The following is a 27,798-nucleotide window of genomic DNA, read 5'->3' on the forward strand; positions in this document are numbered from 1 at the left end:
GCTGTTATTACTTCTTTTTGCAAATGAAGGGAAAAACTCTGAGGCACAGAAAACCAGTGTTATTTGGATCGCAGGAAGGATTGGAACCCAAGTCTGTCTGATTTAACCTCTGTGTTCTACCACCTCCCAGATTCTGGTTCTTCCTGTTTGAGCCAGAATCCTGTGTCTTGTGCACACACAAGAAGGAGAAGAGCTGGCTTCCCTGCCTCAGTGTTCACTCAGGCTATCCCCATCTATTTTGCCGTCCCTGCCCCTGTGGGTGAATTTCACCTTCACCTTCTCCTTGTAGAGGGGGTGGGGTTGGGCCTTTTTGCCCTTTGCTTCTCTCCTGGGCTCTCTCAGGCAGCGGAGCTGTGCATCAGGAACACCTCTTGCAATCATACAGCATCAGCCCTGCAAGAAGCTAATTTGATAAACCCCACTCCAAAGCTCATTGAAACTGTCTATAACGATGCTTAATTAAAGTGCAGAAACTTTGAAGAGATAGCAAGTTACTGCTTAATATAATACCAGAGTGCCACTATTCTACCATCTGCCTCCTTCTCTGCACTAATTGCTTCCTGACATTTGTTTATTTTAATTAGGAAAGCAGTCTTGATCAAGAGGGATGGTGGGCAGGGTCAGGATTATTGGAGAGGAGGAGGAAAGTGAAAAGAGGGGGAGCTGTGATGTGATGGTCAGGGCTGAAGGGGAATCACTGTTGTCTTTATAGTGTAAATGGTTCTACCTTCCCACAGGATGGACCTGTGAAACTTTTTCCCTGTGCTAAAAGCACAAGGCTGATTCTGGGATCATATGCTTAGATTTTGGGGGATGTCCTTTAGGGAGTATGGGAGCTGGACTTCTTGGTTAGAGGATGGAAGCTCCCACATTGTTAGGAGGGAGATTATAGATTGGGCTGGTCGGATCCCAGGTGGTGGTTCTAGAAGAACTAACCTAGTTACTATGACCCAGTCAAGATACTTCTAGTCCCTTCAGGGTCTCAGCATTGAGGGAAAGAGAAGCTCACCCATATCTATTAGTGCTATGGGTTCATGATTTTATAATCTGCCTGGTTATCTTTGATTGTGTATTGGTCATTGTACATGAAAATCATTTATAAGTATAAAGAGCTGAGATGAAAAAGACACCTTCCTCTAAAGAGGAATTTTATTTTTTTCTGGCAAGTATTTGAAGGTACTGTAAATCTAGAACCCCCTACCTCCCAAATCAAATTAAAAGCTTAAGGTGCCCTCAATAACAGGCAAATTCAAACCTAACCTATAGATCCTTTTCAGGACTAGTCAGTTTCTGGTTCATTCTCACCCTGAGGGTCCAAGCTTATTGTGAGAAAGGTTAGTTTCTGATCTCCTTATCTTATGTAGGTTATGGACATTGATTTCTGTCTCCCTAACCCTGATGGGCTGTCAAAACAAAGCTCATATTTGCTAGACTCACAAAATGCCTTTAGAGCAAAAGCGATGTCCATACTTCTCTGGGTTCCTGATTCCTTTCAGTGTTGAACTAGTATTTCCTTACTAGCTCATCTGCATTTTGATGATTTAAAAAAGACGTATTGCATATTTTACCCAGATTTTCAGTTGTTTTCAATGGTAATAGCCTGTGATTACCAGAAAGTCCCTAATAGTGGTTTTTAAATTACATGCAGTTTTACTTAGGGCAGCAGAACTTTTTCATCTTTCCAAACGAATTCTTATGTAGGATCCCAAAATCAAAAACAGGGGTAAACAAAACGAAAAAGATGAAAGTGGAGCAATTCTGGTTAAAATGGGGGTAGATTCCTCCAAGGCTGCCAATCAAGCCTCCCCTTTGTTGGATCCCCATAGGGTATCTGTAAGTACCTGGGTATCATAAGTGTGGTTTGGAAAGTTCTGCTGTAAGGAACCCCTTGGTTTGACTGACTTTGGGAAACCATAGCTTTGTCAAAGCTCATCTGGTGTTTCTCCTGGAAACAAATGGTTCTTGAAATTTTAGGATTTCTGGAAGCCTCAGTATTGGGCAAGATGTTCTAAGAAATGACAGGTCCCAGAGAGCCCCTGGGAAAGCAAGTCCAGGCAAGTGGGGATCTTCTCAGTTCTCTTAGGAGGACTCTTCTGAGTTGGGGAGAAGACAGAAGCAGGGTAAGGATAGTAGGTATGTCACTTGGGGCCCTCCAAGAGGCAGATGTCAAGACAGGATTAGATATGCAAGAATCTTGTTGGGGGAAATACTTGTGAAGGAAAAAGGGGGAGGGAGTAGGAGTCCGCAGGGAGAGTGTTCAGACTTTGATGCAGATCTGACACTTGTGTAAGGAGTGAGGAAGGAAGAACTGGGGAGGAAGAACCTCATTGCAGCACACTTCTGAGAAAATCTCAGCCAGGCTGATGGGAAGCTTCCAAGCCAAAGTTGCTTATTAGAGGACTTCTGCATTGCACAGGAATGGCTGGCAGCAGTGCTCCTATGAGCTTGGTCGTTGATTGGGAGAAGCTCTGGGGAAGTGTGGCCTCAGTGTAAGGGCAGCGATGGATCCAAAGGGGTGGCAGCTGGGGCTGTCAGTCAGCCCTGCTCCGTGCAGCAAGACTTCTTGTAGGAGATCTGAGCGGTGCCCGTCCACAGTCACCATGTAAGGGAGGCCACCCAGAGAGCAATGAGGCATTTGCTAAAGCAAGGCGGGGAGGGATAGTAGGGTGTATTTTTCAGACCAGGGGGGAAGCCATAGTGAACTGTTGCCTGTTTATTCCCCGTGTGTGGGATTCTGCTCAGCTTATTTAAGGGTGTTATCTGAGCTTGCTGTGAACAGGTCTATAGTAACAGATCCCTCTTCCTTACCTGAAGATACTCTGATGTGACTGGTCACATCATCCTGACACTCTAGCTTCCTAAACCCTTCCAGTGGTTTTCAGCTGCACTTAAGATAAAGACCACTGCCTTGATTCTGGTCTTGCTGGCCTGGACATGGCCCTGCCTACCCCTCCATCTTTATCGCACACCATGCTCCCCTCCTTGTTCCAGCCCCACTGGTCTTTCAGTCCCTTGTCCTTGCCTTGCTCATCTCCATCACAGAGCATTTGTCCCTGGTTTTCCTCTGCCCAGGATGCTCTTTCCTGCCTCTTTTCTCTCCTTCCTACCTTGACTAACAGCTCAGTTCCTCAGAGAGGGCTCGTCCCCTCATAGTGGCTCTCACAGTACCACGTTTCTTCTCTTGGTGGCATTTGTTCCAGGCACAGTTTTATATTTTTTCTGGCTGATTGTTTATTCAACCCCTGGCTCTCCCACTAGAGTAGAAGCTCCACAAGGGGAGGGCTGCCTCTGTCTTTGCTGATCATCGTACTTCTGTGCCTGGCACACTGGCGACTCTCAATCAAATGTTTTGTTCTAGGGAATAACTCACAAAGGAGGAAAAAATACTTGGATGTCCAATAAGTAAAAATAAAATATGCACAGAAACAAAATAGAAGGCAGGTGAGGCAAACTCCTCCAGAGCTGGGAGTGACTTTCGTTTGCTCCACCTCTGTGTCTGTGTCAGCTCCTCCAGGTCCACAGGGCTAGTGGGCGCAAGGACAGGCACTCACACCTTCGTCCCTCCACTTGAGTCCTGTGCTCCCTTTGCTAAGGGAGGCCATGTGTGGTCACATAGCATACGACTTGAAGGCGATGCCTGGCTTCCATATAGGCTGTGTCTACCCTCACTGTTGGTCTGACCTTGAGTCCGTCAACCTGTTTGACTCTATTTCCTTATCTGCAAACTGGGAATGATCATGTGTATTTTAAGAGGAAACTCTGAAGATTAAATGAGATAATATGTATTAATTCTAAAGTGTTTTACAAGTGCTATTTCTGTGTCATGTTTTACTCCTGTTCAGTAAAAGAGGCCTTAAGTCATTGGTGATGGGGGTGAGTGGGGGGACCTTCCAGGCCTTGTCACCTGAGTGTACTCAGCCCCCTCTTCTACAGAGAGGATAATTTTATGTATTTCTTCAAGGCAGCTGAAAAAGCTAATTTTAAAAAAAATCATCTTTATGAAAGAAAGGGAAAGTAAGGGATGGTTTGGGTCAGTTGCTAAGCCTACCTGGGCTGGGGTCCCTTCATCGGTGACTGGAGGGGCTGTGTTAACTGATATCTAAAGGCTCCTTTCAATAGGAAGCCCCATAAACCCTCATGGATGGGAAGGACTCAAAGGGAAGGAGGAGGCTATTGCTGGACAGACTCCCAAATGCCAGGCACAGAGCAAGAGTGGACTGGCATGGCCTCTAGCTTGAGAGATTCAGTAGGTCCCAGAAAGAACTTTCTTCCACTGAATGTACTTAAATGCTGGAAATGGAGAAAGCAACAAAAGTTTACAGGAATTGCTTTCTGGAGGCCTTTGCAAAGAAAAGAAAAACCCAATTGTAGTCCTGTTGGAACTGGGAAAATAGACTGTGAGGCGGTTAAAGTTTATCTGCAGATAAACTGACGCTGCATAAGATGCTGCGAGTTGCAGGATCGAGATGCCCTTTCCACTCACTCTTCCCTGTCGTGCACCTCTGTCCTGCTGCTGCCATGTTTCTGCTCCGGGGCTTAGGTACCTGGGTGAAAGCTCTCTGGGGCCTCCCACCATCGCCCTGTGTTCTGAACTTCTGGCCAGTCCTCTCTATTTACCGCTTCCTTCTCCTCGGGTACAGTCTTCCTGGAAATGGTGCTGGTGTCAGCAGACACTCCAGGTCATAAAAGCTCAGAACGGTGACGGGTGACCACTCTGGGTTTAAGGATAATGTGAGGACTTTTCTGCCAAGATGGCCAACTAAAGAGAATACAGAGGAGCAAGTTGGATTAAAAATTTTTAGGGAGCATGAAGTAAAAACTTTAATGGGTTTTATTTCTGATACTGTTTTTGGCATGTATCTGTCTCCCTTCCTCATTTTTAGCCCTCCTGAGACTGGATAGAGATTTCCCAAGCAAGTATAAAAGTAATTATAGTCAAAGAGAGATTTTTTTTTCCTACAGGTATGAAGTTAATTGTCTTTTCTGGGGATAATTGTATTTTTTTTTCAGTCCAGGTGTGAAATGGAGGCTTGGGCTAATAACAGTTTGAATTTGTAACTGGTTTTCTTACACATGATCTTCTTGTGTCCTCCTGGCACCTCCATACCTGGTAGTTGTCTTTGTTGCTGTTTCCCGGCTTGGCAAAGTTTCCAGAGCCAGCAGCAGCTCTGGTGTCAGCCCGGCCGCATTCCAACCTTGTCCCACCACCTCCCAAAGCCCTGACTAGAGGTGGCAGAGCCAGAGGGCCCTTGAACTCTAGCTGACCAGACCCTGTGATCTTCTCGGTGGGTGACAAAGGTGAACTCGCTGGAGACAGAGTTTCCTCTGGTTGGTTGGAGAATGAAGACCTTCCTGGAATGCAGAGAGTTTGAAAAGGTGACCAGCCTTCCTTAATGGGTCAGTTTCCTAGGGCTGCTCTAACTCACTGGGTGGGGTAAGACAAGAGAAATTTATTCTCTCATAGTTCTTGAGGCTAGAAGTCCAACATCAAGGCGTTGGTGGCACCATGCTCCCTCTGCGGCATCTAGGGAAGAATCCTTCCTTGCCTCTTCTTAGTTACTAGTGGCTGCTGGCAGTCCTTGGTGTTCCCTGGCTTGGCGCTGCCTCACTCCAGCCTCTGCCTCCATCATCCTATGGCAGCCTTCCCTGTATATCTCAGTGTCCAAATCTCTCCCTCCCTCTCAGGACATCAGTCATTGGATTCAGGGCCCATTCGACCCCGGTATGACCTCATTTTGCCTTGATGACATCTGCAAAACCCCATTTCCAAATAAGATCACACATTCAGATGTACCAGGGGATAGGACTTCAGCTTCTCTTTTTGAGGGACATGATTTAACCCACAACCCCATATTTTAGTGTACCCTTCCTGCTTGTTTAATTTTTAAAATGTCATTCTTTTTATGAAATTATGGTTTTATCATAGATGGTAGCTTTTTATTTTGTAAAATTTAAAAGATTTAGAAAAGTCAACCCCTCATATTCTTATCACTTAAGTGAATAACTGACATGTATTTGATTCAAATACTTCTTTAAGAATGAAAATATTACAAATATAGATTTAAAAATTATTGTTAACCATCTTCGCCTTAGTTACATTTTCCTCCCTTTTCTCTTAGAGAAGTGGTTCTCAACCAGGACAATTCTGGAGGTGCTGTAACCTAGTCAGTAGTGGCCAGGGATATTACTAAACATCTCACAGTGTATAGGACAGTTCCCCACCTACCCCTCAACCTCAACACATAACAAAGGATTATCAGGTCTCAGATGTTAATAGTCATGGAATTGAGAAGCTCTGTTTTAGAGAGAAGTACTAACTACCATGATATTGATGTATACCTTCTAGAAATGTTTTTCATACTTTTACATACATTTACAAGTCTGAATAAACAATATATGTTGTTCTGCATTAAGAATTCTTCTAATATAAATAGTATCATAACATATTCTGCATCTTGCTTTGTTTTTCCCTTCAACATTTTTAGATCTAGCCACATTATTATAAATACATATATAATATGCATATATACGTATATATAGGTATAATTTTTAAACTGATTTATAATTTGCTGTTTTAAAAAAGTGTCTTGATGAAAAAAAGTATTCATAACCCTATATCCCATGTTAGGCTTACTCTTTTTTGGGGGGTGGGAGGAGTCAGGTTTTATTCCTCTATGACATCTGTAAGTCTGGAAACCCAAGACTGGATGCCCCAGTCCTGGTTGGAAAGCAGGTGCATTATCTGGGATGTTAATTCTCTCCAAGATGAATCTTCCTAGACTATAACAATAACAGAGGCCTCAGGAGTCCTTGACCAGCTGATGGAAAGAATGGAATTGTGTCACAGCTCCAATTTAAGGTGGGTAGAACCAGAAAACTCAGAATTAAAGTCAGGTCCACTCAGGTTTTGATTTCCAGAAGAAATTGAACAGGGTGACAAATTTGGAAGCGGGAAGCCACTTTCGAGGCACTGCCATATAGCCAGAGTCCAAGTTTTTAATCTCAAAGGCTAACCAACACGCTTGCAAGTATCCAGGAAGAAAATCACTAAAGGACTCAGTGGGAAGTCCCACATCAGAGATAGAAGGCTTGTGTTTGTCCTTAGCTACTTCTTAGTTGTGTAACCTTGAACAAGTTACTTAGCCTTGAAATCTCAGTTTTTCCTCTCCCTAAAATGGAGGCAATAATACATCAGTGGATTTCTACAGGAATAAAATGAGAACAGTGCTTGGTATCTGTTAAGTTTTCAAAAATGTTAGTTGATCCTGGAGTCTGAATCTAAGGAGATTGGACTCTTTCCTTTTGGCAACAAGAGAGCCTTTGGAATTTCTTTAGAAGCATGGGAGTGTTATGTTTAAATGTGAGTTTCAGAAAGTTAATTATGGCTTGGAAGCAATGTATAAGGAGAGCTGGGAGTAGGAAGAAGCTGGCAATACAACCATCAGTTATTAGGCTTTTGAAATAATCTAAATGAGAGAGACGTGCCTGAACTGAGTGAGCAGGGTGGGTGGGTGGAAGGGAAGGAGGGGAGAGGGATATAGAAAGAGGAGGAAGTGAGGGGTATCTGAGGGATGGCGTCAGGACATATGAAGATTGATGGGATGTGGAGTTGTAAGAGGGAGACGAGGCCAATGGGATGGTGCCCAGGTTGCTAGCTGGGTCTAGTGAATGGATGAGGATATTAAGAAAGTTAACAAATCAGGAGGAACTGTCAAGGGAGGGTGTGAAGGAGAGAAGTAATGAATTTGGCTTTAGTCAATGCATGTCTGAGTTGTCTGGGGAACATCCAGGACCAGAAGGGGTAGTTTGTGAAGGGACCGGGGATGGAGCTCCAGGGGACACTGACATCCAAAGGATGAGAGGGTGGGGAGGAAAGGAGCAGCAACTGTGCTGAGAATGACTTTCAAAGGCAGAGCAACTGTGAAGGAGTGATTTTTAAAGAAAGAGGCAGAGGAAAGAGGCAGGAGATTCATAAAAGGGGGTTCAATGGGGCCAAAAGCAGCAGGAACTTCTTGGAAGGTGGGAGCCGAGAAGAGGCTCTGGTTTGGGTATTTTCAAGGCCACCGGTAACCTTGGGAGAGCTTTGTGAGTTGGGGACATGCTGGGGACAGGAGCCACAATGCAGAGGATGAGGATAGAAAGGGAGGAATGGAGAGTATGAGTTTTGATGGAGAAAAGAAAGGCAGAGCCAATCTCAAAGGTGGGGGAAGACGGAAGATTTCTGTTTCATTTTAAGGTTACTAGCATGCTGTTGAGCAGTGGGTGGGTGGGAAAGAAGTTGGGGAGGATATGGAAGAGAGGGAAGTATTGATAGAACAGGGTCCTGGGAGGTGGGATGGCTTGGAGGGAGCACTGGGAAAGAGTCGGTCTTGACAGGACTAGTTTTAATCAAGAAGGGAAGGAGGAAAGTGGGTAGAAAGAGAGTGAGTAGCTGAAGATGAGGAAAGTACAGGCCTTCATGACTAAAGACCTCAATTTTCTCAGTAACATAGAGGCCCCTGTAGCATCTGCTGTGTCAAGAATGTGAAGAGAGTTCGGAAGAGCTGAAGAAGAGAGCAGATTGGGGAAAAGTTTAAAGCTTGCTGAGTCACTGAGGCTGAGGGGGACAGAGTTATGGTTGTGCTCAGTGGCACAGACGGGCTGTTGGTTTCTGGTCTGGATCAGTTGCTCAGGGGCAAGGGAAGTGTGAGCTTAGATTTCCTCCAAGGTGGAGGACTGTCAGTGTGGTTGTGTTGGGAGTCCAGGGGCTAAGGGAATGATTGGCCAGGAAGCTCCGTCTAGGTAAGAAGTTAAGAGAAGGCCTTGGGAGAAGGGGTGATACACTGCATGAGTGAAGAGATTGGGGTGCTATGGCTCTATAAATTTAAAGAAAAGAATTAAGAAGGGGTGGGAGATAGAAATAAGATTTTTCAGAGATGTTTCATGGAGAAGTAGTGCTGGGTGAAGTCAAAGTCCAGGTGGGTATGAAGGGAGTGAGGATGCATGCGAAGGTTATGGAGCAAAAGAGAACAAGGGCTGTGAAACTAGGGCACGGTGCACATGGGCATTGCACACAGTGGTAGAAGTCAAGGTGAAGAGGGGAGCTGTTGTCCAGTTAGATGTCTCAGTGAATGTGGCAGAGGAATCTTGGATGATGTATCAGTCAGTTTTTACTGCATAACAAATAACCACAGAAATCATGGTGGCATATAATAGAAAGCATTGATTTAGCTTCCACATCTGTCGGTAGTTGATTTGGGCCAGACTTATCTGGGTAATTCTGCGGATCTTGCATGTGCAGGTTAGGTGGGATCTGATTGATCTGGGTTGGTTGTGGTTGTGGGGCTGGCTGGAATGGCTCTGGTCATTTACCTCTTGGGACTGGCAGGCTAGCCCAGGCTGCTTTTCTCATCATGATGTCATAAGTGCAAAAGAGCAAGCAATTTTCAAATCTTTCTTCATGTCTTGCCTGCTAGCATTTCTTTGGCCAAAGTCAAGGCATGGGGAAGTACACTCTACCCATGGAGGTGGTTGGGTGGTAAGCAAATATTTTTGAGCAATAACTTAATCGACCACAGGTGGTAGATAAGCACTACGAGGGTGAAGAGAGGATGGGGTTGCAGATAACACAGGACCCTTGAATGACATCAGAAGAACAAAGGTGGGAAGAGAGGATGCTATCTAATCAGTTCCTATCCTGAGACACAAGTGGCCCCAGTGAAATGTTTGGCAAAGAAATCATCTGATTAGAGAATGTACAGGGTTTTGTATTGTGAGAAGTCAAATATGAACAGCAGGAATTCCAGAGGCCACAAAGGAATGAGTTCAAAAGAGGAATTGGGAGGCAGCTGGCTACACAGAGTCGGAGAGCAACTTCCCGAGTGCAGAAGTTCTGGCCTCAGGAATAAAATTGGCAGAACACAAACACACACACAAGGCTGCTAGAATAGCCTGGGCCGACCCACGGTAAACTCTCTGGGATCCTTATTATTTTGGGAAGGTGTTGTAAAGACCAGCCCCCACGTTGCCTTGAATGGGGCTCTGTGTGCTGGCTCTTTCTGACTAACTGAGAAGGGCAGATGCTTCCTGGGGAGATGTTTCCATGGAGAGGCAGTCACAGCTCCATACTATACTTGGGATTTCACAATTGCTTTTACTCTGACAGGGTGTTGGGAAATTTTCTTTTTTTTTTCTTTTTCTTCTTCTCTACAAATAAGGAAGTGAGAGGGTGAGTGTGGGAAGGAAACTATTTTAATGGAGACACAGTAATAGAAATAACATCTATCCTTGGAAAGAGAGACTCTAGGAGAAAGATGGAGAGGGGAGGAGCACCTCAACCCTGTACTTTATCTTTTTGCGGAGCCTCTCACTACTTTCACATGTTCTTGATGTTCTCTCCCTGACGAGGCTGTAAGCTCATTGAGGGTGAAGGCTGGGCCTGTCTTATTCATAGCTCTTTCCCTAGTGCTAGCAGCACACACAGAACATAATAGGTGCTCAACAAATATTTTTGAGTGGATGAATAAATGAATGCATGTTAAAATATTTAAAGCTTGCATATCCATCTCCACTTAAAAGAACTCCAAACTTTCTTTTGCGCACATCAGTTAACACGTATTTAGAGACCTCTTGACTATTGAGCAGGAGGCCAAGCTCTGAGCATTCATAGAGTAAGACATAGTCTTTGCTAGATGGTTGCTTGTCTTCATTTGCAGCTTAGGGAGCAGTAAGTAACAGTGCAGAGCTACACAGTAATGTTTCAAGCCTCAGTTTGCCCATCTTTGAAAGGAGGAGGCTCAACCAGACTCATTCACATTTCTTTCCTACGAAGCTCCTCAGAGCATTTGATATTCTCTTGTTCATTGCAAATCTCTACAACGGGGAAAACAATTTGACATCTGTCTAAGTCAGCTCAGGCTGCTATAACAAATATACCATGGAGTGGGTGGCTTAAACAGCAAACATTTATTTCTCACAGTTCTGAAGACTGGGAAGTCTCTGATCAAGGTACGGCAGATCTGGCGTCTGGGGAAGAACCATTTCCTGGTTTGCAGATGGCTGTCTTCTTGTGTCCTTACATGACAGAGAGCAGAGAGAGGGGGAAGCAAGTTCTCTCGTGTCTTGCCTTATAAGGGCCCTAATTCCATCCATGAGGGGCTCCACCTTCGTGTCTAGTCACCTCCCAAAACTCCCATCTCCAAATACCATCACAATGGGGATCAGGGTTCAACATATGAACACTTGTCAATGAAAACTGATGCACATTCTGTCAATAGCAATATTTCTGTAATGTATTTGGCCGTGAAGACTTCTCTTTCTTTTTCTTTTTAGAGCATCTCATGGGACTGGTTTTCTAAGGAGCACACTTTAGGAAATATGGGTTTAGGCTAATTCTGGTAGACTAATCCTTGTAGAATTTCTTCTGAAGGTCATCCCGTCCCACCTTTATAGGCATACTTGCACCAAACTTAAAGGTTTTTTTGTTTTGTTTTTTTTTCTTTTTCTGAGCTCAGGATGAGGTTGGCTGCCTTTTAAAGCACCCAGTGGTTCCGACATTTGGTTATCCTGGTTATCCTTTGTCCTGATGATGTTGGGGATGGATATTCAGGTTTCAGAATTGGATCGTACCTGCTAAGTTTCTATTTTGGTCCACTGTTCCTAGAGCAGCCACTATTCACCCCTGAGCACTCTGCACCCCAGGGAGGATTGGAGGCATCCAGGATAACTGTCTCTGGAGGTTTGGGGATAAAGAGACTAGATAGGGTTGTGCAGGGATGTGGCCAGAGGCTGAGAGGTCCGGACATGTCAACATAGGACAGAATCAGGAATTCTGAAAATCAGGTAGTTCCAAGGTAAAGCATGGAATCTAGGACAGGGGCTATTAGCTGCTTTCTCCCTCTTTTGGATTATCTACATGGATAGGATGTGGTCTCATGTATTGGATCAACCTGGCTATTAGGTATATGGGGAATGGCCATGGACGGTTAAGAATTAGGTATAGAGATCAAGTTCAGGCTCCTCCCATAGCTCCTTTGGATAAGAGCAATGACTTCTTAATTGGTCTCTCTGTGTCCTAATGTTTTCCTTTTAAAACCAGTTCCCACACCATCTAAAATGCAGACTTCACTTAATCGCTCCCTCTGTTTAAAATCTTTCGGTGTCTCCGTGTGACCTCTTTAGCTTGGCACCCAAGACCTTTGGAGCTCTGCCCTCAACATGACTTTGGTGCTTTATATTTTTCCCTTCTCTTCCTCCCACCCACCCTGCATTCCAGTCATATAGAACTTCTCATTGCTTCCTGAATATCCCATGATCCTTCACCTCTCCCTGCCTCATTCATGCCTTTTCCTCTGCTGGCATACCTCCCCTGTGTCTTGGTCTAGCAAAACCCTTCATTCTTATGAAGTGCAGCTCAAAAGCCTTCTCCAGCCTCTTGACCAGTCATTTGCTCCACCTTTTGTGCTCACATAACAGTTGTACGTTTTTACAAAAGTACCATCACCTCCCATTATGATTGTTGCTCACATGTCCATCTCCCCTCACTCCCTAAGCTCTGGCTGGGATCTTTGGACTTCAGGGACTTACATGGTGCCAGTAAGTGGCAGTTATTTACTGGAGGTTTGTTGAACGAATGAGTAAGTGTGAGTTGTGTTGAACAAAATGGAGATTATGGCCCCTTAGCTCCCTCTGGTCACTCTCTCTTAGGTATTCATCTTTCTGTATTTAAAAAGGCTTCCTTAGTTTAGGGGGAGGTTATAGCTCACTGGTAGAGTGCATGCTTAGCATGCACAAGCTCCTGGGTTCAATCCCCAGTGCCTCCATTAAAATAAATAAATAGATAAATAAATAAATACATTTACCCCCCCCCCAATTTTTTTAAAAATAAAAAATAAATAGAAATTTTAAAAGTCCTTAGTTTAGAATAACAAAAGTCCAGTCTAGGTTAGAGAGATGGAGTTACAGGTTTTTTTAAAAAAGAGGTGTAGTTTCATTACCTTTCAAACATAGCACATTTTTCAAAGCTAAGATATAAATAGGTACTAATAAGTAAAGTGAGAAAATTAATGCAAAATTACAGGTTGTATTAGTCCTGATTGTATAATAATGTATCATAAACAAAAGTCCATAAATATTACAGAATTACTCACTGATTCCTGAAGTTGAAGCTGTGTTGACAGAATGGTTAATTTTTGAGCCCCGAGTTTGAAAATGGTACTGATTTTTTATTTTAAAAACTTCCAAATATTTTTACTTTCGAGTTAAACCTAGAACTTTTAGAGAAAGATGCCATTGGAACTTTCTACCTTTTGAGGGTAATGGAAACTGCATTTGAGTGCTTGTAAATTCTGGATTAGCAACCAGATGAAAAGGTCTGTCATTAAATAATAGCTCACTGTTGCAGGACAAAGTCCGGCATAGGTGAGTCCGTTGTGTGCCACCCAATGTGTTTAATTACTGCAGGATGGGCCCATAGGTTTCACTTCGTGTGTCTGTTGTAATTGATGTATGAGTAATCGATGCTTAGGTTACTTGGGTTGAGAAGGTTTTTGAGGCTCAGTAGAAAGGGTCTGTGATTGATTAGTGAAGAGCACAGTGGACATGCGAAGGGAGGATTCATGTACTTACCTTCCTTATCTAACAGATCCCAGAAACAGTGACTTAGTGCTAATCAGTGTGACATAAGGATAGATTCAGTTACATCACTTATTGGTTCTGTGACCCTGAACAAACCACACACCGTCTCTCTGAGCTTCAGTTTCTTTGTATGTAAAAGCGAGTTGAAAAAATTGACACCTTACTTGTCGCTATGAAGGTTAGATGAGAGTGTTTTGTAAATACTGAGGTACTCTACATACATTGGTGCCTACTGTTTTTAATGAGGCTTGTGAGATCATCGCTGTGGGGACTTAGTACCTGTTTGTTTGCTCCATGCACGTTATGTACGATGGCTTCCATGTATATTGCCCATCTTACGTTCTCAGCTCCCAGTGCACAGACGCTGTGCTGATCCACTGACTTGGCCACCACCAGGCTCCTTACCTTTTTGCTTCTCCGTGGTGATGTCCTTCAGAAAAGGCAGTGGCACCGAAGCTGATGAGGTTGGACCACAGCATGGGGTTCACAGGCTTGGAGGTTCCACGTTACTTGTGCACAGTAACCTGGGAGCTAAGAACTCATACTTTCTTTCCTTGGCTCCCTCAGCACTGGGGCTCTCCAACCTCACAGAGCCAGGATCACTGAGATGACTCACACATCTGTCCTACACATCTCACCGTCTAGGAGAGGAGTTCACAGGGCATGTTTTTGCAGCAGAGGAGTGAGTGTGAGCAAGAAGAAAATATGAAAGTACTTTCCAAGCCTCTGTTCCTGTCGTTTTTGCTAACATCCAGTTCAGCCAAAGCAAGTCACATGTCTGAGCTTGGTGTTAAGAGCTGGGTGTAGCAACGTCAGATGGTAAGGGGTCTGGAGATAGGGAGAGGTGAAGAACTTGAGCCATTAATACTAGAAACACGTGAACAGAGAAATAGCAACAATGGTGGTGATAGTGGCTGACAGTTATTGAATGCTTATTGTGGGCAGCCTCTGCTAGGAGCTTTACGTGCTCCCCCCACCCCACGTTGAATCCTCGCAGAAAGCCTTTACTACAGGTACTAGTGTTACCTCTCCTACTTTACAAATGAGAACACTGATGTTCAAAGGGATTAGGTAATTGCCAAAGTTTCCATAGCTCCTCAGTCATGAGCTGGGATGAGAATCTGGTCCTGTCTGGCTCCAGAGTCTAGCTCTTAACCAAATCCGAGAATACCAGGGACACCACTTCAGATTTACTGGAGGGATGCTCAGGACAAATGATAGGCAGCCCTGCTTCATACAGAGAGTGGTAAACTCAACGAATGTGTTCCTCTCATGTTTAGTTACTGCTGCTGGGACCTGTGAGGGATGCAAAGGTTATAAGACTCAGTCTCAAGCTAGCATGAATGAAAAGGCAAGTCTGTTAAAGAAACGTTTGTATAAATGACAGTTTCTCTGTAGCTTTTTGAGGGGAAAGTAGTAGATTTTAGGGATAGCCTCTTATATGCTGAAGCTGGTATGGTACAGTGGTTTTGAGACTGTTCTTTGAGGCTCAACAGGTTTTGATGATAAAATCTTGAGGACCATTGTGGAAGTCAAGGTGGAGGCAAGTGAAATTCCACCTCCCACTTCTACAGAGCAGCTCTGCTTTTAACTGTCATATTTGGGGTTTTGACGCTTTGCTTTGCTTTGCTTTGCTTTGCTTTCTTGGTTTCTTTCTTTCTTTCTTTCTTTTTTTTTTTTTTAAGAAATAAGGATCTCAATGACCTAAGAAAGGAAAGCCACTGTTCCCACAGAAAGATCCCTGGTCAAAGGGTCCAGATACCTGGGTCTAATGCCACTTCTGCACTGCCCAATTGTGAGATCTTGCATACTAGCTTGACCACCCCCAGGGTCCTTCCTTCCTCCCTCACCTAAAGAATGAGGTGTTTGGATCAGGTGATCTTCACTGTCTTCTCCAGCTCTGATATTTTCTCCTCTTCAGGGCGCAGCTGGGCCTGTTATATCGTCAGTAATGAAATTCCGCAGCTGGTCTGCCGATGATCTGACCCAGAAGTCTCTCCCTTGAAGAATTCTTCTAACGTCCATCTGCTTCCTCACGTTCGTCCAATCAGCAAACATTTATCTATGACTGACTCTGTGCCAGGCACCACACCCACCTTCCCTCAAAGCTTGTAAGCTGCTAATAACTTGCCCTTATCTGGGACAGCCACAAGAGCACCCCAGAACTTTGTCCTTTCCTTGCCATTGTCTTTCTTTCTTCTCTTTCTCCTTCATGTGTTTATGCCTCTCTGCAGGACAGAGTATGAGGGTTGGTAGCAATTTATACTCTGTAGGAGTTGGCAGTGGGGGCAGTGGTCAGTGGGGATCTGGGTGTGTTGCAACAAATGTGGTCATTGTGTCAATGTGCCCTGCCCAGCCCTCCTCAGCCACCTGCAGGGGTACTTATCTGACAAAAGCACTTTTTTGATTTAGATCCCTTTCCTCTGGCCGCTTCCTTCTCTGGGGCAATGACTTCTTGAGCAAAGGTTAGAGCTAAGGTCTAGTTTTGTGGCAGTACCTACATCTCCTCTTCAATTCCCAGGCAATAGAAAGGATGGGAAGGTATGGAGACATACAGTTCTCCAACAAAGTATGGAAGGAGAGAAGACTGGACAGTGTTAACTGGTACCCCAAAGCTATTTTAGACAGAGGAGACACTGGAGTGGAGATTGGAGAACGGGGAGTGGAACATGAGAATGTTCCAGCAAATGCGAAGGCTCTGAGACTGAATTGTTGTTCTTAGTGAGTTCTGAAACTGCAAGGAGGCAGCATGTCTGAGGCTCTGTGAGCAAGGAGATGAGAACTAGTAGATGAGACTGGAGAGCTGGCTGGGTGGCCAGACCTTGGAGGGTCCTGTAGACCGCAGGGAGGACATTGGATTTCATTCTGAGTAGGTAGAGAAATTATTGGAGGATTTTGAATAAGGGAATAATGACTTTCATTTTAAAAGGTCACTCTGACCACTGTATAGAAAATATCCCATAAGGGGCAGGGACAGAAGCAGAGGCTGGTACATATTCTGAGGAGAGGGAAGCATTGGTATAAATTGATCAGAGTGTAGCCAAAGCTCTTTCCTTTGAGATCCTTGGTCACTGGACCAAGCCTGGACTGTTCTGACACAGAGTCAGGGAACCCTGTGCAGCCTGAGGGTGGAGAAGAAGAGATGGCAGACTGAGTGGGGCCGTGGCGTGGACTCTGGTTCCCCCCCTTATTAAAACTGCATGACTTTGGGGAAATTATTTCATCTATTAGAGGTCTCAGTTTACTCATCTATAAAATAGGAGTAATAAGAGTTACTACTTCTTAGATTTTTTGTAATGGTTAAGTGACTCCAAGTGTAACATACTTGGAGTGGAGCCTTGCATGGAGTACGTGTGTGGGATGTGCTTGCTGTGGGTGCTGCTGCTATTGCTATAAGATGTGTGTGCTGAGAGAACTGTGCACCAGCCTTTCCGGTGGCTTTCTAAAATCACAGGAGGACCAAATTGCCTTTGGCCCTGGTCCTAAACACACTGATCAGCACTGCCTCCTTAGAGGCTGTCCTTAGCTGGCCCCAAACCCCAGGCTCAGCCCTCACACCATTGTAATCCTTCCTAGAGATGGCATTCCCTGTCCCTGCCCTCGCTTGCCTCACCCTCAGCCATGGCATCACAGTGCAGGAAGTGTGGTCGGCACCTCAGACCTCCAAGGTGCACCCCCCAGATTGGCTGTGCCAGGCCCTGCATTTGCCTGAAGATGGAGCTAGGGCCTCTCTGGTCTGGGTCTGCACGTCTCGAGTCTGTCCAGAGCCTCTGAGTCCTTTCTGCTTTACCCCTGCCAGCTTTGGCACCACTTGCTTTGTTAATGGAGAATTTGTCAAGTAATGGGAATGATTGGCACAGTGAGGGCCTTACTGTGCCCTGGAAAGAGAACAGAGAGAGCCATCCCAGCGGCCCCGACATGATTGCTGGACAGGCTTATTTTCTCTTGTCTGCATCTCTCTCCCCATCTCTTGCGTGTGTTTGATTTTTTTCTCTTTGTGTAGAGAGAGTTGGCTAGGAGAAAAGATCCGTAAATTGCACTCTTGCTGGGCTGGTGCTGCGAAAGCTGGATAAGATTGTCTTCTTGGACTGAATAATTTCCCTCTCCCCCTACCTCTGTAAGGGGAAGATCAGCTGAGCACCTAGCTGATTTTCTCCTCCCTTTCGCTTCCTTGTTTCCTCCCCCCAACCAGCCCTCCCCTCTTGCCTTCTCCCTGTCCCTTCATGTAAAGAACTCACTGGCTCTCAATTGAATCCTTTTTTAATGGTCCCAAGAGGCGAGGATCTTGAAGGGTGATTATCTTCATTATAAATTATTAACTCTCCCAGCAGCCAGATGGCTTCCCAACCCATGGCTTGGAACTTCAGGCTGGGAGGCCCACTGGCTGGGAAAGGAGGGGACGGGGAAGGGAGGAGGCTGAAAGGGGAACAACCACAGCTTCTTGGGTTTCTGGCTGCACCTGGGATGCTGGGGAACATGTCGGCACCTTGCAAGGCCTGAGTTCTGTGGTCTGCGGGGAAGAGTTAGTTGTGGTTGGGTTTTGCCCACTAGACAACTCAGGGCTCCATTGAGGTTGGAGTAAAAGTGGTAGGTGGGGAAGAGACTAATGCCATGAGTTGCTTTTGGTGTGAACCTTAGAGGGTTGTCAAGGCATGGTAAGAAGATATGATTATTACTTTACATTGTGTAGTCCTTTACCTCCTTGGCTGTTCACAGCATTCTGGAAGGTGTATTCATTGTTCTCCCCAATTTACAAGGGAAGAAATAAATAAAAATTGGATAGATCATAGAATTTCCCAAAAGATCACTTGATCGATAGTTTGTGGAAAGACAGAACCTGGCTCTGACTCCTGATCCAATGATCTTTCCCCTTCAGTTTCCTATGCCGTGTGTCTTTCAAGTTTCTGTGTAAGTTTCCCTCCTCCTTCAAGAAGTTTTCCCTGACTACACTAGGCCAGAGTCATCTCTTGCTCGTCTGGACTTTATTGTATTTCACGTACAGACCTATTCAGTACTGGACATGCAACTCCAAAGGGTAGTCAGCCTCTTCTGAGATATCTCCAGGGACGGGGTGGCCCACTTCATCTGGAGGTGGCCTGTGTGTAAGAAGGACACAAATATTCTTTCTAGAACTTCTCACTGGATGGAATTCTGTCCTTGAGGGCAGCAGAGAACCTGTGGGGTCTCCCTTCTGATGTAAGAATGCCTCAGATCCCTGAAGATACTCCTCTTGCTATTGTTGAGTTGCCTCCATAAGTCCAAACACCCTGGTCCCTCCAAAGTTTTCTCATATAAAGAGACTCAAGGGTGACTCTTAACATTGCCTGTGTGACTGGGGTGAAGTTTAAAAGATGTCCATCTGTCCAGCTTCCTCTCCCCAAGCAGGCCAGGTGAGACACCAATGCCAGCCATGCTGCCAGGGGGAAACACAAGCCTCAGGGACAGCAGTGACCACAGCAGTGGCAGCGGTGGCCGACATTTACTTGCTACTTACTTGTGCTCAGCACTGCTCTAAGGGCTTCACCCTTCATCAGTGCTCTGCCGTAGTAACTCACTATTAACTCCATTTTACAATGAGGCAACTGAGGCACAGAGAGGGTAAGGTCACACAGAGAGCAAGTGAGACATCTGGGATTTGAGCCCAGGAGACCTGACTCCAGAGCCCTTGACTTTAACGTCAAGGGGCCCTTACTCTAACACCTGGATTCTGTTTGGACCTTGGAGACTGAGCTCTGCCATACCGAGCCCACACCAGGCAGAGCCTGCTTCTCACCTTTGGTCTCGGGCCTTGTATCATTCAGGTTCATGTCTTTCCCCTCTCCTAGTATGGAAGTGGCTTGCAGGCTTTGAGCTGTTTTTTTAAATCTTCATATCTATACCATGGGTGCTCTATGATTTAAAAAAATATTTTAAAAAGGACTTCCTTTCAATTCCCTACCCTCTAGCGTATCTATACCTCTCGCAAAGACGGGCTCAGAATAAAAACCTAATGACGCAGACACAAACCTAATTGACACAGATGGTCATTTCCCTTTTCCTATAGGTTATATTGTGATTAAGGCATAAAGTTGCATTTGGTTATTTGGCAACCACAAAACACTATATAAATATATATAAACGTCTTGTCTGTGTAATTCCTCAGTTCTTATTTTCTATATAGTTAGAAGTTGTACCTTCCATCCTTATGGATTGTTTATTTAGGAGGATCAAGTTGTACAATTTTTCATTTATCTCCATTAGGTTTTGTCTTGTTAGACATAGGTTGTAGTTTAAACCCACCATGACCTCTTGATCCCACAGCACCAAGCAGCAGACTCTAACTCTCAGTTCATCCACAGACATGACCAATTTTATCCAAGCTCTTCCCTCTTCATCCAGGCTCTTGATGAAAAAGAGGAATGGAACAGGGCTTGACCGCAGACCTGCCTCCCAAAGCCTTCACCACTGTGCCTTCTCTGAATGCTTATGTTTGCCTGTGACAAGTCTTCATGGCTCTGTCCACCTTACATGCCTCACATCATGAGACACTTTCCCAAAAGATCAGCCAAAGTCCATATAATAACTCCTGTGTGTCTCTACTGTAACAGATTAGTATCCTTAACAGAAAAGGAATTTAGGTTAGTCTGATGTGACTATTTCTTAGTTCTTATATAAATTATAAAACTTAGTTTTTGAAGAAAGAAAAGTGTTACAGTTCAGTATATACATATATTTTAAAAAGTCTCTTCTCTTCCATTTCTGTCCCCTTGTCAGCACAATATAAACTTCAAACACCCTTCTCTACATGCCCATTTGACAGACTACAATTGAGGTCTTCAGAAGCTATCTCCTTTCCTTTTGCTGAAGCAAGCAATCCAAGGGTAGGGTAAGCCTGGTACTGAGGCACCTTAAAGGCTAGAAGCAGCTCAGCAGATTTCAGGGGAGAAGAGAAGACCTAAGGAAGGAGGGGAATCTTAGACATGAAAAAATTGTGCAAGAGAGAGCCAGGGTATGGAGTGGCCTGGGAGAAGAGAATGGTGAGCTCCCTGTTGTGTCGGATGGTGGTGGATGTCTGCCCACATTCTCCTAGATAAGACTTTGGCGTTGACTTAGGGATCTGTAAGTAGGGGCTCCAGCCTATAAACAGAAACCAGGAATCATTTTCTTTAAAACTCTCCTTCAGATGACATATTGGAATAATAGATGAACACATGTTATGTATCAGGAAATGTATTCAGTTGTTTTTATTGAAGTATAACATATACACAGAGAAGTGCACACATCCTTAGTGTAGAGCCCTGCCAATGCATTTGCACAAACTGAGCACTGTGTGCAACATCACTGAACACAACTACTTCACCTGCTTTGCCTGCTTCCAGTCATCAGCTCCCAAGGGTAATCACTATTATGACATTTAACTGTGGAGAATGATTTTTGCCTCTGTTTGTTCTTTGTATAAGTGGAACACATAGAGTATGTACTTTTCTGTGAGATGCACTCGTGTCACTCTCCAGACTTGAAGACCAATCATTCTCAATGCTGTGTGGCATTTTGCATGAATAGATGTCAATTTACTAATCCATTCTGCTGCAGATGGACATTTGGTTATTTTCTAGGTTTTGGCTATTATGACTAGTGTTGTTACAAAGATTTTTGTGCATGTCTTGGTTTGGACATATATAAGCATTTCTGTTGGTATATGCCTAGAAGGGGAATTGTGGAGTCATGGGATAAAAATATTCAGCTTTAGTAGCTACTGCCATGGAATTTCAAAAAGTAGTTGTACCTCTATACATTTTAAAATTTAATAAAGTCCAAAACTACCTTATGAGATATGTATTATCATTCTCCTTTTTTTTGGAATGAATGAATAAACAAAGACTCAGAGAGTCGCCCAAGGATAAATAGCGATTGTAATGAGAGTCTGGGTTTAAGTCCAGCTCTGCCTGGTGCCAAAGCCCATGCTCTACATCACTGCCATGAACTACTTTCATATCTTGGAGAGAATGCGTGCCTTCACCTTCCTCACTGCCTGCAGCAGAGTCTTTGCTGCTGCATTAAGATAGAGCGTGCTGAGTGTGAGGGGCTGCCCTGGTGCAGCAGTATCAAGAGTGGCATAGTTTAGTTGACACAGTGAATCTCTGGGGCTGCTGAGCAAGCTCAAGCCTGTATCCCCCTCCAGAGCACCTGGCGAAAGAGCACGCTCACATCCTCTGCCTTTGCCAAGGACATGGGCAAGATGGGTACAGGGCATGGATGGTGGGGGTGAGACAAAAGTCACAGGGAGTCCTGCCAGGTAGAGGTGGCCATATGAAATGGAAGCTTCTGTTGATGTGTCAATGGCAGTATTTTTTAAGGTGTAGCATTAGGAGTGTATCTGTCAGGACTCTTGGGCACAACTCAACTCAAGTTTACTTAAGTAAAAAGAGAAAAGAAAGTTTTGGTTCATATAATAAAAGTCTTAGGATCCATTCTGTTTCAGGCTCAGCTGCATCTAGGTGTTAAAACAGCACTAGAAATCCATTTCTATCCATCTCTCGGCTCTACTTTGTCGTCTTCATTATTAGGCGGTCATCTCAAATAGTAACAATGGTATCTCATCAAATTTGGACTTCACTCTAATAGTTTGACAATGAGACAAAAAGAGAGGGCCCTTCTCCCAATAATTCCAGCAAAAGTTCCGAAGTAAACTCTAATTTGACTCAGTTTGGGTGACAGGCCCATCCCTAAACTAATCACTGTGACTGGAGATTGGAATGTCCTAATTGGCTAAACTGGGTCGCAGGATCTGGAGTTGGGGTGAATCCCACCAAGATGACCTAGACTGAGATTGGTGGTGAGAATCATTGTACCTTCAAAGTGGGGCAAGGGGTGTGGTGCAGGTGGGGCAAGTAGAACCAACAGAGTCATTGCAGGGACTTTCTGGGCCTGGTGGGGGACTTACGAGGATGGTAATGAGAGGTTCTACAGGAAGAACGGGCAAGCCCAGTCTGCAGCACTGAGGACAGTAATCATCATGCCTTCCCACCAACATAGGTTCTGGACACAGGCCCCACTTTCCTCTGAGTCAGTCTTGGGGAGCAGAGGATTTGTAGGGGGAGGGGGTAATGGGCAAATGGCAGCCAATCTTCCAAGCTGGGCTGGTGGCAAATAGCCCACATGTTGGAGTTGTGTGGGGGCCCCCTGCCTCCTAAGCAGCCGATCGTAAGACATTTGCAAAGATGTTAACCCTACATAAGAAATGTGCCATTGGATAATTATGTAAATTAGCTGGCAATTAGATAATGTCACTCACTTCCCCTCTCCGGCTAGATTCTCACGCAGCAGATGAGCATTTTGAGCTTCTGCACCAGCCCGGGCCCTCCATGCAGGCACTGGAGCAAAGCACCTGCACCTGTGGCTGCCTGGGCCCTCCTGTGGCTCAGGAGAGGGTGGTGGTTGGCTGAACAGGTGGAGCAGGCTCCTGGCTCCCATTTCCCCATTTCTTGAGGCTGTCACAGCCCTGCATGAGGGCTAAAGATAGCTAAAGGGTAAATGCCTGGGGCAGTTAGCTGGAAGCCTGTGATATTTAATGTAAGGTCATCTTTAGCTTTTGGCTGGGCCACTGAGGGAATTTCTTAGAGGCCATGGGAATGTCCAGTGCAAGAAAGAAATAAATGGGCTATGGGAGAGAATGTGGGTGGACCATAGGGGTCAAATCTAGATTAACCCAATTCTGATGTTACAAGCCCTGAAATCAGATTCTACCTAGTACCTGTGGGAAAGAAGGCTTGGTTTTCCTGTCAACCTTTTTGATTCCCCACAATGCAGGCACAGGTACATTGGTCTCTCCAGCACTGGCCTACTGCTGTGCAATGTGGGGTGGTGTGGAGGCCACCGCATGGAACGGAAGTCAAATGATCCACCGGGATGCTCTTCCGATTCTATTTTTACTGTTCATTCTTTCTGTACATGTTTCCTGACTTCCCACTCCATGCCAAGGCCCTGTGGCAGGCACCATGGTGAGGCAGTTTGTACCCACAGGGAGCTTCCCATGGAACTTCCAGAGCATGGACTTTTTATTACTGTGCTTTGTGTCTCTAAAGTACACTTGCCCCACTATTTTGTGACACCCCTGAAGACAAGAACTGTCTTATTCTGCTTTGATCCAGGAGTGGCTGGAATGAATTGGAGCTCAGTAAGTAGATTGAATTGAGCAAGTCATTTAATTTCTGTAGTCACATAAGTGACTTTCAGAGGCCCCAAGGTGAGTTGATCATCTAGACCAGTCTGAAAACTTCTGGGGATATCCATTTAGAGTGACTCCCATGTCCCTGCTCATCCCTAACACTGGGCCTTCCTCTGGATGTCCTTGCCTCCCACCGAGGGTCCCACTGGATTTAGCCACCTGAGCCTGGGCCTTGCCTGTAAGCTGGACTCCTTGGTCTAATCTGGCAAGATGGGGACTGGAGAGGGATGTGCAGTAGCCAGGGCAGTGTCACTGAGAAAACACTTTCTGAAGCCTCTGGGGCTCACATACCGTGGGCTCCAAGAGGTACCATGTGATTTCTTACATTCTCGGCTCATCAGTATCTCCTGGCTTGGGATACTCCTTTGGAGAGACTTGTTCTTTGTGCTCACGCCTGCCTTCCTCCTGACTCTTCTAAATCAAATGAGTGACTAGGGAGGGGGAGGGCAGGGGACCAGATGTCCTCTGAGCACATTCTCTGAAAGGAGCCCCTTTTCAAAATTTTGATTAAAAAATATGTAGACATGGCAGATGTTGGGACCAGAAGAATCCTCTTTTTGAAACAAGGGTTTCCTCTCTCCTCTGGCATGTTGCCTTTTGCCTTGATTGGCTGGCATAACTCATTTCATATAACAATCACATCCTTAGAGATTAGGTCATGTCTCATCATCTAGCCATCTGATACCCAGCTCTGGCTTCATGTCTTCCACCCACTCCATTCTAACAGCACCAGCATCCTTGCTGTTCTTCAAACATACCAGCCTGCTCCAGCCTCAAGGCCTTTGCACTATTACTTCTTGAACGTGATTCCCAGATACTTATGTGGCTAATTCTCTCACCCTCTTTCAAGGCTTTCCTTAAATCTCATCTTCTCAAGATTCTGATTTATGGTGTTTGCCTATTTCTGTGGTGTAAATACTCCTACCATAGTTGATTTTATGCTACTAAATTGTCATCAACCAGCTCAAAAATTGCTGAAATTCCAACAGTTGGTTCTCACAAGCTCATATGAATTGGTATCTCCACACTGCTCTGCCCAAGCTCCAGTTAAGCATTCCCTGCACCCCGGAGGTGCCCGTGCCACACTTTGGAAAACACTGTGTGGACAAGAACGTTTATAGAACAGAGGCTTTCCTTATGGATTTAATCAGCCTCTTGTTGGCTGGGTTTGTTTGTTCAGTGAAAATAGATGTTCGTTCCTGTGTGAGAAACTGTTTTCCTCTTTGAAGCAGGAGTAATAACTAGCTTTGCTAATGCAGTCATACAAATACAGTGGACAGTAATGGTCTGACAGAGACCATGGTGAATTATCAAATATGCCAATGAGTAAACAGCAACTTGCATAGCTCTTGGAAATTACAGGCTCTCATGTGAAGAGAGGTCTCCACTCAGCTGTATGGGCCAGAGTCTGTCTTTAGAAGCCAGGACACCCACTTGACTGGGTGCTGGTGCATTTCTAACCAGAATAAGACACATGTAAGATGCTCTAGGTTTGTGACGTTCCTTAACTATTCATTTGTTGTCCATTCTGTAGCTTTTTAATTTAAAAAAAATGTGCATTTTAATATACTGTCCCTGCTCCACAGACATACACTCTCACACGTACACAGAAATACATCAATAACCCCTCTTCTCATCCCTTCCTGCCTAGAAATAAGGAATGGCGGAAGGTAGTATTTATTGATCATCTAGTACGTATATAGCCTCATACTAGAATGTTCCAATACATGATCTCATTGCATCTTCTCTCCAACCCTGGAAAGAGGCTATTATTTTCTCTACTTTACAAATGAGAAAATAGGAGCTCAAATAGGTTAAGAAATTTGTTCCAAGTTCCACATACAAGTACTAGGATTCAAATTCAGCCTTTTTTTAAAGCCTCTCAGCACCTATTTTTTTCTATATGATCTTTTCCCCAACATGAGGTAAGAGATGAGTGGGGTTTTTTTTTTTTGCTCATTACTCATCTTCTAATTTATTTTCACTGGTTCCTATAAATATTTCTTTCAAAAATTCAAAGGTGAGGATCTGTCTTAGGCTGCCTAACACCAAATATTGTATTGTCAAACAAAAAAGAAAAATCTAAAAAAATAAAAATAAAAAAGTGTCAATTTCATGTCTTTTAATAGGTAAATAAGTTAAAATTGTCTGTGTGTGTTTAAATGTATAAAATGTTAGCACTTATCTTAAAAATAAATTTTGGCTACGTAACCCCGTGATATGAACATTGCAAAAATGTGCTGATATGGCTTTGGGGGTTTTATACTATTTTTGCATACGGGAAAACTGAGTGTATCATTAGGAGCTGAGCACAGGGTCCTAAAGCAGTTATGGAGGAACCCGGGCCCTCCCTCCTGTTTGAGGCACCAAGTGTCCTGGGAATCACTAGGATAGCCTGGCTTGCAATCAGCACTCCATCAATATTTGTGAAATAGGATGCAATATTTTCCTGACACAGGCCCTAATCTTCATCTCCTTCTTCCTGCAGGTCTTTTCTCTGCAGTCCTGGGAGGCAGGTTATGGGCAGGACTGCCTCTGGCCCGCACCATGAAGCCTGAGCCTGCTTCCGCTGTGCCCCAGGCCCTGCTCTGCCTGAGCACTCAGCTTCCGGCTGCCTCCTTCCCTGCAGCCTCCTGCTGCTAGGAGGTAGACCTTCAGGACTGGTCCTTGGCTAGTTTCTACTTTTCACCTGGCTCACCTGACTGTTCACTCCTCCTCCATCACGGCCCCCCCAACCCCAGCCCTCTCCCCAGCCACCCTGGCTGGGGTGTTCGGGGGTCCGTTGGGAGGAGTGCGTTGCTGAAGGCTCCCACCCGCCGTGCACTTTCTCCTTCTTGAAGCAAGGCCTCCGGATCCACATGGATAGCTGAGATCTATTCTTGGAGAAAGACACTTTGCTCCTCACTCTACACCCTCACTCGCCCCACCTGGTTGTCCTCTTTTACTGCTGTCCCTCCTGTCTCTTTTGAATTTCTTGTTCGTGTGCCCATCTGGGGCTTTCTTATTCACTTTCCTCCTTCCTCATCCTCTCGACACTTGTGTGTGTGCCTCCTTCCTCTTGTGTGCTCTCTGTCCCCCCACCTGTCTCCTCTTCCTCGCTCCCTTCCACTGCAAAGGGGGATCGTCCCCTGAGAGCTGTTCCCTGCCTGTCTGCTCCTCCGGGCTTGGTCCCAGCAGCCACCATGAGCTTCTCCGTGCACTCAGTTTTCTTCACCCTGAAGATGAGCGTCCTGCTGGGGTCCCTGCTGGGGCTCTGCCTGGGTCTTGAGTTCATGGGCCTCCCCAACCAGTGGGCCCGCTACCTCCGCTGGGATGCCAGCACACGCAGTGACCTGAGCTTCCAGTTCAAGACCAACGTCTCCACGGGGCTGCTCCTCTACCTGGACGACGGCGGCGTCTGCGACTTCCTCTGTCTCTCCCTGGTGGATGGCCGAGTGCAGCTTCGCTTCAGCATGGACTGTGCCGAGACCGCCGTGCTGTCCAACAAACAGGTGAATGACAGCAGCTGGCACTTCCTCATGGTGAGCCGTGACCGCCTGCGGACGGCATTGGTGCTTGATGGCGAGGGCCAGTCTGGGGAGCTGCAGCCCCAGCGGCCCTACATGGATGTGGTCAGTGACTTGTTCCTCGGCGGAGTGCCCGCAGACATACGACCTTCCGCCCTGACCCTCGATGGAGTACAGGCCATACCTGGCTTCAAGGGATTAATCCTGGATCTCAAGTATGGCAACTCAGAGCCTCGGCTTCTGGGGAGCCAGGGAGTCCAGTTGGATGCGGAGGGACCCTGCGGTGAGCGTCCCTGTGAAAACGGTGGGATCTGCTTTCTCCTGGATGGCCACCCCACCTGTGACTGTTCTACCACCGGCTATGGTGGCAAGCTCTGCTCAGAAGGTAAGGCCCTCTTCCCTATCCCGCTATTGCTAGAGGCCCACCCACTGGGTTGGGTAAGGACCCCTGATGGAAGCCGGCCCTATCCT

General features: G+C 45.4%; 1 protein-coding gene across 1 annotated transcript in view; it reads left to right on the forward strand.

The window, feature by feature from the left end:
- NRXN3 (neurexin 3) overlaps positions 1-27,798 on the forward strand; it is a 1,622,198-nt gene that overhangs the window by 186,771 nt on the left and 1,407,629 nt on the right. The window contains exon 3 of the mRNA XM_032482446.1: positions 26,310-27,712. Within this exon, the coding sequence (XP_032338337.1) occupies positions 27,004-27,712 (709 nt within the window). The 5' untranslated portion in view covers positions 26,310-27,003. The remainder of the gene's footprint in view (positions 1-26,309; positions 27,713-27,798) is intronic.

Source organism: Camelus ferus, chromosome 6 (genome assembly GCF_009834535.1).
Source record: "Camelus ferus isolate YT-003-E chromosome 6, BCGSAC_Cfer_1.0, whole genome shotgun sequence".
In the NCBI taxonomy this organism is placed as follows: Eukaryota; Metazoa; Chordata; class Mammalia; order Artiodactyla; family Camelidae; genus Camelus; species Camelus ferus.